The sequence below is a fragment of the Leopardus geoffroyi genome, chromosome D3 (genome assembly GCF_018350155.1).
Source record: "Leopardus geoffroyi isolate Oge1 chromosome D3, O.geoffroyi_Oge1_pat1.0, whole genome shotgun sequence".
Taxonomy (NCBI): domain Eukaryota; kingdom Metazoa; phylum Chordata; class Mammalia; order Carnivora; family Felidae; genus Leopardus; species Leopardus geoffroyi.
This window is the reverse complement of record NC_059339.1, coordinates 24,896,389-24,908,659: the sequence shown is the minus strand read 5'-3', so window position 1 is coordinate 24,908,659 and position 12,271 is coordinate 24,896,389. Positions and strand designations below refer to the sequence as shown.

At 41.8% G+C, this 12,271-nt stretch overlaps 1 protein-coding gene and 1 long non-coding RNA gene across 3 annotated transcripts in view; one reads left to right on the top strand and one right to left on the bottom strand.

The window, feature by feature from the left end:
• The window catches only part of PITPNB (phosphatidylinositol transfer protein beta), a 64,174-nt gene extending 59,736 nt beyond the window's left edge, over positions 1-4,438 (bottom strand). Inside the window, exon 1 of one of the 2 annotated variants that reach the window (XM_045459334.1) lies at positions 4,323-4,438. In XM_045459334.1, coding sequence (XP_045315290.1) covers positions 4,323-4,342 — 20 coding nt within the window. In that variant the 5' untranslated portion in view covers positions 4,343-4,438. The remainder of the gene's footprint in view (positions 1-4,322) is intronic. The other variant, XM_045459335.1, reaches the window with a different exon arrangement.
• A 123-nt stretch (positions 4,439-4,561) lies between these two features.
• LOC123587581 overlaps positions 4,562-12,271 on the top strand; it is a 45,681-nt gene continuing 37,971 nt past the window's right edge. Inside the window, exon 1 of the long non-coding RNA XR_006707397.1 lies at positions 4,562-4,705. This is a non-coding gene — a long non-coding RNA (uncharacterized LOC123587581). The remainder of the gene's footprint in view (positions 4,706-12,271) is intronic.

Sequence of the window (12,271 nt, the reverse complement as noted above, 5' to 3'; positions counted from 1 at the left end):
TTTTAAATAAGAATTTTTAAACTGGGGAAATAAGATTACTGTTTCTGGGTCTCAATGATGATTCCCATTTAGTGTCCTCATTGTACCAGGACCCCAAATGCAGTTGCAGAGATTCTGGTGAGGAGAAAAGGAACAAATGAAAACTCATCACTGAAAATTGCAGGGTGCCGAATATATTATCTTTGGACTGTGTGGTCAGGTTGCCCTCAGGAAATTTTTGGTATGGTTTCATTCTCCATCTCTACACTACGAATTTTGTTTTCATGATATCTCTCATTGGACATAGGTCTTGAACCACTTGAACGAACACTTCCAAAAATCGTTCCCCACCAGCCAACTATTCCTCAGTTTTACTAAGAGAAAAACAAGTAAAAAGGTCCTTTAGACTTAAGAAGAATAAACTTTACCAAGGAAAATGCTTTAAACTTTATAAATATAACCTTTCCAGGGTAGATTCAGTTTAAGGTTGACAGATGTTTGATCCTGTCCAAGAGTTTGTTACTGGACATACAAAAGGACCTAAAAGGAGGCTAATGCTCCTGAAAATATATTCCAAAAAAGAATACTGGGGTGAATTATTTTATGTCAGAATATTGCATTTTATCACCAGATTTTTATATGGAAGTACCTTCACTTATTTCCAGCATAAACTCTGAAAATCCCTGAGTATCAACTGTCTCGTGATAATAGCTGGTGTCCAAGATAGCAACTTCTTTTTTTTTTTTGGCCTGATCCTTTTTAGACTTTTCCCTACTAATCGTTAAATGACACAGCAATGTCATTTAAAATTTTGTTTTAACTCTATTAAAAGGAGAGAAAAATCTCACAGCAGTCACCTCGTTCTTCATTTTATAGAAAATTCACAACTTCTTCCTCATTCCAACTTCTCTTTGGCTGCACTGCCCACCCACCCCTCTCCCTATCCACCTCAAACAGCTATGCTGGAGTGCTCAAATCACCTTGATTTCCAATAGTATAAAACATGCCTCCTGTTGTTATTCTCCCTTCCTTCACTAGGGGATCACTCAGCATTCTTTGTCTTTCTGATAATGGTCACCTAAAGACAAGTCACCAAGACTACTAATTCCTATTCTCATCAAGGATAAACTTGTTATACAAAAACTCCTTCCATACCTAATCCTTTTAACTGTCTCCTCAGAGTACACACTAACTTGCTATCTCAGTCACGCAAAATAAACTAGGGCCAAGCGGGTGCAGTGGTCAGAGGGGAAATAAGATACAGATGGAGAGTATATTTCGAAAGATAGAGAAAAATACAAAGCTACAGGTTGGGAGCATATTTTCAGGACCTGGAATACAATGGTAAGAAATCTATTACATTTATTAGGCAACGAGGAATCCAGGAAGGTTGCTCCAAAAGAGAAGTGACATGACTACAGTTAATCTGAAGAAGCCATCTGTAGGTAATTAAAAACCATTAAGAAGCAGGATGTGGGGGAAAAGCCATCTTTGGGAAAGCTGGGCAAGGGCCTGAACCAAGAAGATGGGCTGCAGAGGAAATGAAAGGAATAGAGAGGAAAGAGTTAAAGACTTCCCTGAACTTCCACAAAACCAAAGAATCACTGCTGAGTAATTTTAACAACTACTCACTGGTAGGAAGATCCCTACTTTTATACAACAGCACTTTCAGGGACTTATTTCACAAAATCTAAGTTGACCGATTGAGACATTCTGGATGAATGATGAGTCAAATAAATTCTTCAACATTTGCTTAATGAAAAGTGAAAGGAATAGATAGGCTCTGATTTTCTCTTCTTCTCAAAGTAGTATTCAACTTAGAGTGATTTGAAAATTTCCAAATTCTCTGAAAATCATCAGGAAAATAATACTCCAAATAAAACTAACAACTAGTTCTTTAAAATCAGGCCTTTCTGCGAACGGCAACTTCATCCATTGCTCAAGTAACAACTTGAAGGGAACTCCCCACCCCGAGAAGTCATTTTTAAACTTTTAATCCATGTCAAAAATAGATGACATTTTTTTAAAGAAAACAAACACTCGCCAAAGTATTCTACGGTTTACCAACATCTTCACATAGGAATGACCTATTCATTGCTCCTGACCAAAAACAATTTTAGAAAGTTGACTTGCAAGCAGGAAGAATCATTTTTTCTTCGTCTAACAGCACTGAGCACTTACAGTATGCTAGCCTAGATGCTATGCTGGATACCAGGAATACTTAGAACAGTCTCTGCTCTCAAAAAGTTTAAGAGGAAAAAAAAAGTCTAGGGAGACACACATGAAGAGTGAACATCAAATGTAATTTATAACTCCGCAGGAAAAAAATTACACTTGGGCACATTACAGCATTCATTACCTCGGTGCATTTAAACTTTCATAATGAAAGTAATGGTTCACAAAAAGCGTATTGTGCAGATTCCCAGTGGGAACTGCTTTCCATGAGTTAGGTGGATACTCCTCACATAACTGTCAAAGGGATCTACTGAACACCTAATTCATATTTTAGGAAAGAGGAAATAACTCTAATAAAAATGACGAGATCGGTGATCTAAGATCAGTTCGGCAACCCACTTGCTATGTGACTTGGGCCAAGTCAATTTCCCTCTGTCTTGTTCCCTCCATTTGTCTTAATTTCTGCCACCTACCTACATTACAAAGATGTCAGAGTAATAAATAAAACTTTCATGATACAGTGTAAAAATGACTTGGAAGAAAAGGTTTATATAAATCCAAAATTCAATACTATAAACTTTAAGTGAAAATGTGTCTTTTCTCAGGACCCCGTCACTGATTAAAGTTGTAATTTTTCATTAATTTAACAAGTACTATTGAGCCCTTACTATGTTCCAAGGACTATTCTAAGAGCTGGGGATGTGGAAGTGAGCAAAAGGGAAAAATTCATGGAGCTTACATATAGTAAAAGAACACGTGTAGTAAAATAGATTTTAGAAAAGTATGTTGCACGTTAGACAGTGAGAATTGCTACTGACAACAATTACACAGGAAAGGCAAATACCAAATGGTGGGGGTTGCAATTAGGTTTTCAGAGAGGAACTCCCTAAGAAGGTGATACTTAAGCAAAGACCTGAAGGAGGCAAGTTAGTTAATGAGATGAGGGAAGAGCACTTCAGGCAGAGAGAACAGCAAGCAGAAAGGCCCTGAACCAAGCGTTTTCCCTAAACTAATGAAAATGATAAGGACGCTTGCGAGCTTGGAATGGGCACGGGAAGGGCAGTAAACGTGATGAGAGCAGAAAAGAAAATAGCGTAAGACTTCTGTGGGCTATTGTAAGGGCTTTTTTATACACAGTGAAATAAGGGGGGGGGGGTGGAAGGTAAGAGAAATGACAGGAGTGACTTTTAAAAGAAGTTTGAGAACATTAGAAATAAAGTATCTGGAGATGGCTAAATTAAGCTGAAATTTGTTTAAGAATTTATAAAGAGAAGAGCAATTGAAAAGCCAAGGAACGGGCCACACTCGAAATCCCTAGTTGCCCACAGGATGCTGACGATACGAACCAGCTGTGACAGCTCAACAATCATGCCTAACCAGATTTCCTGTGATAGTCACAGCCCTTGCCGGTGGGAAATGCCGTAACTTTTCAGCAAAATCACTTTGCCCGTCCTGATGCACCTGAAAATCATTCCATTTGACAGACCACGTGTTAACTCCTCGTCTAAACCCCGTGAAGTAGGTGGAACCCAGAGTATCACCCCATCTTAAAGATGTGAAAACTGAGACTCAGAGCAGAGAGATGGCTCTCCTGGTAAGTCAACACAGCTGCCCTGGGGAGCGCACTTTTGCCAACTCCCAGCTCCTGCTTGAACTTCAGGGTGCCTACGTCCCACCTCGAGTCGCGGCACCAGGGCTGTCTTCACCTGGCAGACCTGTCTTCCGCGGGCTACAGGTAGGCTCCACCCCAGACGACAAATCACTGTCAGACCCACCGCACCTCCCCATCCTCGGGGTCCGGCTCGATCCCACTGGCAGGCCTGCGGGTGGGCCCAGACTGAGACTGGGGTGGGGGGGTGGGAAGAAGGCGGGTCCCAGCGGAAACTCCCGGCCTCGCCTTCCCGAGCCACGCGCTCCGGCCGGGAACCCAGGCGCCTCCGCCCCAGGGGAGAAGGCGGCGGTGTTATCACGGCAACGTCAAGGGAGCGGGTCTGGGGGCGCGCAGTGGAAAGGCCTTCAGTGGGGCCGGGGGCGCGGGCCGGGGGGAGGGAGCGGCCACCTCGAGGTTCGTTCCTTTCTAGGAATATTCCGCTTCCGCCACTCCTCAGTCAATGAGTCTCCCACCACCGAGGTCCCGTAACCCCGCACGCGCCCACCGACCCACTCACAATTCCTTGATCAGCACCATCTTCCCGGAACCCCCTCACAGCTGCCGCCGCTGCCGCCGCTACCGCCGCCGCCGCCGCTACCGCCCCTCACGGCGCCTGCGCGGCCCCGCCTCCTTGCCCCCACCCGAACCACTGCGGCGCTTGCGCGTCCACACCCTTCCGCCGCGACTCGTCGCGTCAGCGCGCGCGAGGGGCTAGCTCCGCCCCAGTCCCGCGCTCCACCCTAGGCTCACGGAGCCTCCACTGCGGCTGCGCGGCTAGCTGGAAAGCGTGCGGCTTCTACTGCGGTTGCGCAAACTGGGCTCGCGCTCGCACGTCCCTTAGGTGCCACTCCTCCCTCCAGTCTAGTTTCCTCGGGTCGTGTGTGCAGCCTACGGTTTCTGGTGAGTTTTCCAGTCAGTTCCCTGGAAGTCGTATTCTGGTGACAAGCGCTAAGCTTTCTCTCGCTGCTTTTGAGAAGAAGCCCTGTCCTTGACTGGCATGTCGTTCCGACGTCTACAGGAAAGTCTTGCTGACGCTGTGGGGAGGCCGACGCCACCGCGTTCTGTTCCCGTCGCGGGCCCAGTCGGATTGCGCGGGACACACAGAGGCTCACCTGGCTCACTGCTCACGTGCATGTACCAGCAGCTTCGTGAGTGCAGCCAGGGCCAGCAGGTGTGGCCACAGAGCCCCCCAACGCCCGAATCCACCCCAGAATCCCGTGACCCGATGGGAGGAGTGCCCACCACTCGCAGCGAGGGCCCCCGCGGGGAATAGAGGAGCTCGCCCTTAAGACCCAGGAAAGGGACCTGGGCTGGGAGGACAGTCGCCCGGCCATAGTGAACGCCCACGCGACCCCTTCCCCCCTACCCCCCAGGCGCCCTTCTGCCCGAAAGCCTAGGAGGAGTGGTGGCCCCAGGAGTCATTAACGCCAGGCACTGTTCTAGGCGCTGGGGATACACCTGGAAACAAAATCATGGGGCACGCCCCCTGACCTCCCTTGGAAACAAATGAGAGAATTTGGCTTCCTATAAATAAGCTAAAATAGGGAAATGGAGGAGGCAGACTCATCAAGGGAAGGACTCTGGGGAGGCTATGGTTGAGCCTAATGGTATAAATAGCCTAGCCTATGAAGATAGTGGAGGAGACACTCCAGTTGGAGGAGGATAGTCCCTGAGGCTGGAATAAGCTTGGAGTATTTCAGGGCTGGTGGAGGGTAGGTGTGGCTAGAACATTTTAAATGAGGGGGCAGAAATAAGCTGGGACTAAATAGGTCACTGGACCATAGTAAAGAATTTTAATTGTATTCTAAGAACCACGGGGAGCTGTTAAAAGGTTATCAAAAGAATTACATGAACGTTAAAACTGTTCTATTATCTATATGATAGATACCAGATAGTATAGTATCTGATACTGGAATACACTCAGTGGAGTTAAGGCTGCCTTAAAAGTAATAGAAGTGAAATATTTACCAAAAAGGTAGAGATTTCCTCCTAAAGCAGTATCTGGGGATCATTTTCTTGATGTATGAAGCCCTTTGCTAGTTACTATGATTGCGAAGGTTCACGGAAACCTGCCCTTTTCAGGGAGTTTAGAAGTTGGGAGTAGCTTCCATCGATTGCGCACCTATTATATGCTAAGTATTGTGCGAGATGATGGAGATGCTTTATCTCATTTCCTCCTGAGAGCAACGTTATAAGATAGGTATTTTAGCATGCTTAAGAAAGGAAAGAAAATGAGGTACAGAGCGCCAAATTAAGTGAACTGTGCAAAAATCACTCAGCCAGCTTGTTTACAGAACTAGTTTTCAAATCCAGGTGTTAAAACCTTCCAAGTCTGGTCTTTCCACTGCATTTTTTTTTTTTTTTTTAGAAAAAAGTAAGAGGTTGGGGCATGTAGACAGTCTTTATAACAAATTATTTTTCTCAGTTATGGAAAAAAGAAAGTTACCAAATCTAGAAGATACTTAGAGATGATAATAAAGTACAAATTTGAATAGTAGGCTCCTGTGTGTATATATATATATATATATATACACATATATGTATTAGAGTTACACACACACACAGAAATATGTTAGTTAGAAAATGTCCAAGGAGATAAATATTAATTGCCAAACTTGTAAGTAGTCATTTTATGTAGTAATTTCTCCCCAAATGTTATGCATGCTGAAAATATGCATAACAGCTTTAAAATATTTGGATGAGGGGCACCTGGGTGGCTCAGTCAGTTAAGCATCCAACTCTTAGTTTTGACTCAGGTCTCGATCTCACAGTTTGTGGGTTCCAGCCCTGCATCTGGCTCACTGCTGTCTGTGTGACCTTGGGATTCTTGGTCCCCCTCCCTCTCTGTTCCCCCACTTGTGCACTCTCTCTCAAAAATAAATATTTGAAAAAAAAATGTGGATGAATTTGTGGTTGACCTGCTTTTATCAATCATTAAGAAAATTAGGATGTTACATAACTCTTGGAGTCTTCCCACAAGTGTATGCTAATTCCATTGTCTGCTTAGCACAATTGCTGCTCATAGTTAGCACTCAAATGTTTGTAAGTGTGCTGGATGGAGCATAACTTTGAACCAGTATATCCTATGCATATTGTTTCAGATTCGTATTAAAACATTCAATTACAGACCACAAGGATAAATTAAGAAAGTAACCAGTTTAGATGTATTTATTGAGGGAAAGAAACATACTAATTAAAATTAGGTTGACAATACATGAAATCAAGATATTGTGCTTTATATCTGCTTTAGAGATAAAAGTGGGAGAATGAGGGAATATTGAAGAGAACTAGAAAGCAGCAAAGACATGAACCATTACCCCAAAATGAAAAAGGACATACAGAGAAATTACAAATAAAAAGGATGTTACAAATAAACAACTAACAGATTGCGTGGCATAGTCTTATTTTAAAACTAAAGATGTTAGATCTTACGCATTTTGCAAATATGGGCGTAATACGGGATATAACTTCTAATTGGATGTAGAAAAAAAAATCCAACTTAAGCCTGATGTCTCTTGTTTTTTGTTCTTTCAGCCCTCAACAAAGGTAACCTTTACACACAAGATGTAGAATTAGTTAAATTCAATTGTACAAGCCTCCTATAATCACCAGTCTCATTTCTTGTATTGTTCTGGAGCAAAGAGCTCATTATAGTAAGAATAATGGTAGATTTTATTGAGGCAAATCAAGAGATTTCTGACCATGAGCAATGTTTGGAACACTTCTGCAGTAGTTGATAAAGTACAATTCTGGTGAAAGAAATTTGGTCTTTCAAATATTATAATTGAATTTCCCCTCTTTTTTTTTTTTTTTTTTTCTTCCTAAACCAGATGTTCTTAACCAAAGGCTTTTTAGCGGGTGCTCAGGGAATTTGTGAACCACTGATAATATGTATGTAATTTCACGTCTTTTTTCTGGGGGAGAGGTCTGTAGCTTACATTCGCCTTGCCTACTCTGCATTGGGTCTGTCCCATTTTGCTGCCCTCCCATTTTAGATTTCTCTTGATTGAGACTCTCTATGAAAACTAGAAATATTTCCAAGAATGCCTTAATTTTGTCAAACCTTAGGGCAATAGTCATAATATTTTACCACTGTTGGTGACAGGATTGAGCTTTGCAGTAGAAAACCCTTGACCTGAATCCAGGCTCTGCTGCTGGGTCTGTACCTTGAGCGTATTATTCAATTGTTTGGAGATACTATAAAAGGAAAATCTACAACATAGGTTTGTTGTGGGGAATAATTTGTTGTGAGTTCCTCCCAACCATCTCCATTCATCCCTGGAGGTAGCTACTATCATTAATCACTATTGGTCCTAATGCATGAATAAAAATGCATGTATGTATACATGCATTCTTATACATTCATATATGGCTATAACCCTTTCACTGCATATTCATATGTCGTTCTAACCTTTTCACCTGCAGTGCATACTACAGATTTCCGTATCATCACAGACATTTGGCATTGTCAGAACTTTTCATTTTTGCCACTTTATTGGTTTTAGAATGCCATCTCACCTATTCACTTGGCAATTCCCTGCAGGGTGTGGGTCTCGCTGTTTACTATCCATGTTCATGGTTTTTTTTTTTTTTGTTTTCCTATTTTTTTTCTTCTTGATTTGTAGAGGATATATATATTTGTGTGTGTATACTCATATACACAGTCATTTTGCATTTTTTTGTTGATTAGGTGCATTTTATATATATTTTTTCTATCTGTGGTTTGTTGTATCACTTTGTTTACAGCAGGGCTTCTCAACCTCTGCAGTATTGACATTTTGGGTCAGATTATACCTTGCTGTGGAGACTGTTCTGTGCCTTGTAGGATGTTTAGCAGCATCCCTGGCCTCTATCCACTAGATGCTGGTAGCACCACTCCAGTCATGACAATTAAATATTTCTCCAGACATTGCCCAGTATCTGGGGGGAGGGGGCAAAATTGCTCGAGTTGAAAACCACTGGTTTATAGTGACTCTTGTGCAGTTATTTATCTTTAACAAAAGTTTATCTCGCTAACATTTTTTTTGAGTTTTTATATTCCAGGCCCTACATGTTTCACATGACCTAACCCTAACCCGTTTTCTCATCGTAGCACATATATAAAATAGGTACTCTTATTACCCCTATTTTAAAAAGGAGAAACCGGGGCGCCTGGGTGGCGCAGTCGGTTAAGTGTCCGACTTCAGCCAGGTCACGATCTCACGGTCCATGAGTTCGAGCCCCGCGTCAGGCTCTGGGCTGATGGCTCAGAGCCTGGAGCCTGTTTCCGATTCTGTGTCTCCCTCTCTCTCTGCCCCTCCCCCGTTCATGCTCTGTCTCTCTCTGTCCCAAAAATAAATAAACGTTGAAAAAAAAAATTAAAAAAAAAAAAAGGAGAAACCTTGTTTATGTCTTCTAATGTGCAGAAAATGTTAACCAACTAGGTTACATACTAGGCTGTAATTTACATACAATAAGACGCATCCATTTTGAATACACAGTTTCAAGAGTTCTGTCAAATGCTTTCATAATCCTTAAGGCAATCAAGGTGCAAGACATTTGAGTCTGTATAAAAGGTTTCCTCTTGTCTTTTTCCTGTCAGTCACCCCACAATTGCAGCCCCAGGCATGCATAGAACTGCTTTCAGTTGCTGTAAATTGGACATTTTTTAGCATATCCTATCATCGAATCACATAGTGTGTAGTTCACTACTTAGCACAGCTGAGTGATACTCCTCTGTATAGATAGATCAGATTTTGTTTATCCATTTACTTGTTGTTGGACTTTAGAGTTCTTCCCAGTGTTTGGCCATTATAAATAAAGTTGCTATGAATATTTGTGCAGAAGTCTTTCTGTAGATACGTTTTCATTTCTCTTGGGAAAGTTTTTCTTGGATCATAAGGGAAGTATATGTTTAATTCTAGCAGAAACTGCCAAATTGATTTGCAAAGTGGTGGTGCTATTTTACATTCCCACAAGCAATGTATGAGTCTGATTCCTCCACATCCCCACCAACACATTTTAGGCATTCTAGTGGATGTGTTGTGGTATCTCATTGTAGTTTAATTTGCATCCCCCTGAAGACTAATGACATTGAGCACTTTTTTGTGTGCTTATTGGTCATTTGTGTAGCTTCTGTGTGAAGCATCTGTTCAGATCTTTTGCCCATTTTTTTTAAGTTTATTTTGAGAGAGAGAGAGAGAGAGAGAGAGAGAGAGAGACAGCACAAGTGGGGGAGGGGCAGAGAGGGAAGAGAGAATCCCAAGCAGGCTCTGTGTGGTCAGCTCAGAGCCCGAAGAGGGGCTTGAACTCATGAAACCGTGAGATCATGACCTAAACCAAAACCAAGAGTTGGACACTCAACTGACTGAGCCACCCAGGCACCCCTGCCCATTTTTAAATTGGTTTTTCTTTTTATTGTTGAGTCATAATAGTTCTTAACATATTCTAGATAGAAGTACTTTCTCAGACGTAGGTGTTGCAGAGTTTCTCCCAGTCCGTAGCTTGCCTTTTCATTTTCTTGTCAGCATATTTCAAACAGCAGAAGTTTTAAATTTTGAGGAAGTCTAGGTTATCAAGTTTTTTTGTTGTTTTTTTCTTTTAAGCATTTTTTAATGTTTATTTTTTGGGGGGAGGGGCAGAGAGAGTGGGGACAGAGGTTCCAAAGCAGACTGGCGCTGACAGCAGAGTCTGACGCAGGGCTTGAACTCACAAACCATGAGATCGTGACCTGAGCCCAAGTCCGGCACTTAACCAACCGAGTCACCCAGGTACCCCAATCAAGTTTTTTATTTTATCATCCATGCTTTCTGTATCCTGCCGAAGAAATCATTGTTTATCCTACCCCCAAAGTCCCAAAGGCTTTATGTTACTATGTTTTCTTCTAGAAGTTTTAAAGTCTTTTACATTTAGGTCTGTGATACATTTCACATAAGTTTTTTCTCATTCAATTTTTTTATTGTGAAATACAATAAAATTTACCATCTTAACCACTTTTAAGGGTACAGTTCAGTAATATTAAATACATTCATAATGTTACACATCCATCCCCTTAGCTCTTTTCATCCTGTAAGACTGAAATTCTATTCCCATTAAATAACTCCATTCTTCCCTCTCCCTAGTCCCTGGCAACCGTCATTCTGCTTTCTGTCTCTATGATTTTGACTACTGTAAATAGCATATAAATGGAATCATTCAGTATTTGTCCTTTTGTGACTGGGTTATTTCACAGAAAAAAGGTTCGTATTGTAACATGTATCAGAATTTCCTTCCTAAGGCTGAATAACATTCCATGTTTGTATGTATAGACCATGTTTTGGTTATTCATCCTTCTGTTGATGGGCACTTGAGTCACTTTCACTTTCTGGCTATTGTAGATAATGCTAGTATGAACATGGGTATACAAGTACCTCTTAGAGACCCTGTTTTCGATTCTGTTGGGTATATACCCAGAAGTGAAATTACTGGATCATATGGTAATTCTGTTTTTAATTTTTTGAGGAATCACCGTCCTGGTTTTTTAATTAATTTTTTTTTTCAACGTTTATTTATTTTTGGGACAGAGAGAGACAGAGCATGAACGGGGGAGGGGCAGAGAGAGAGGGAGACACAGAATCGGAAACAGGCTCCAGGCTCTGAGCCATCAGCCCAGAGCCCGACGCGGGGCTCGAACTCACGGACCGCCGAGATCGTGACCTGGCTGAAGTCGGACGCTCAACCGACTGCGCCACCCAGCCGTCCTGGTTTTCATAGCTGCTGTGCTAGTGTGTGTTTCCAACACTAGTGTGTTAAGATTCCAGTTTCTTCACATCCTCTCCAACTCTTGTTATTTTCAGGTTTTTAGACAGTAGCCATTATAATGGGTATGAGGTGCTATCTCATTGTAATTTTGGTTTGCATTTCCCTAGTGATCAGTGATGTTGAGCATCTTTCCATGTACGTGTTGGCCATTTGAATCTCTTTTGAGAAATGTCTACTCACGTCCTTTATTTTCAAATTGGGTTTTTTGGTCATTACTGTTAAGTTTTAGGAGTTCCTTATATACTCTGGATATTAATTCCGTATCAGATAGAAGACTTACAAATATTTTCTCCCAATCTGGGCTGCGTCTTTACTTTGTTGATGTTGTCTGCACGTGCCCAAATTTTTGTAATTTTCATGATGTCCAGTTTATCTTTTTTTTTTAATTGCCTGTATCTTTGGTGTCATATCTGAGGAATCATTGCTAAATACAAGGTAATGAGGCTTTTGCCCTGTGTTTTCTTCTAAGACTTTTTAAGTTTTAACTCTTATATTTAGATATTTGATTCATTTTGAGTTAATTGCTATATGTTAAGTAAGTTCTGACTTCATTCTTTTCCATGTGGGCATCCAATTTTCCCAGCAACATTTTTTGTAAAAACTCCTTTTTCCATGGGATGGTCATGTACCCTTGTCAAAAGTCATTTGACCATGTATGCAGGGGCTTATTTCTGGGCTCTTTTCTGT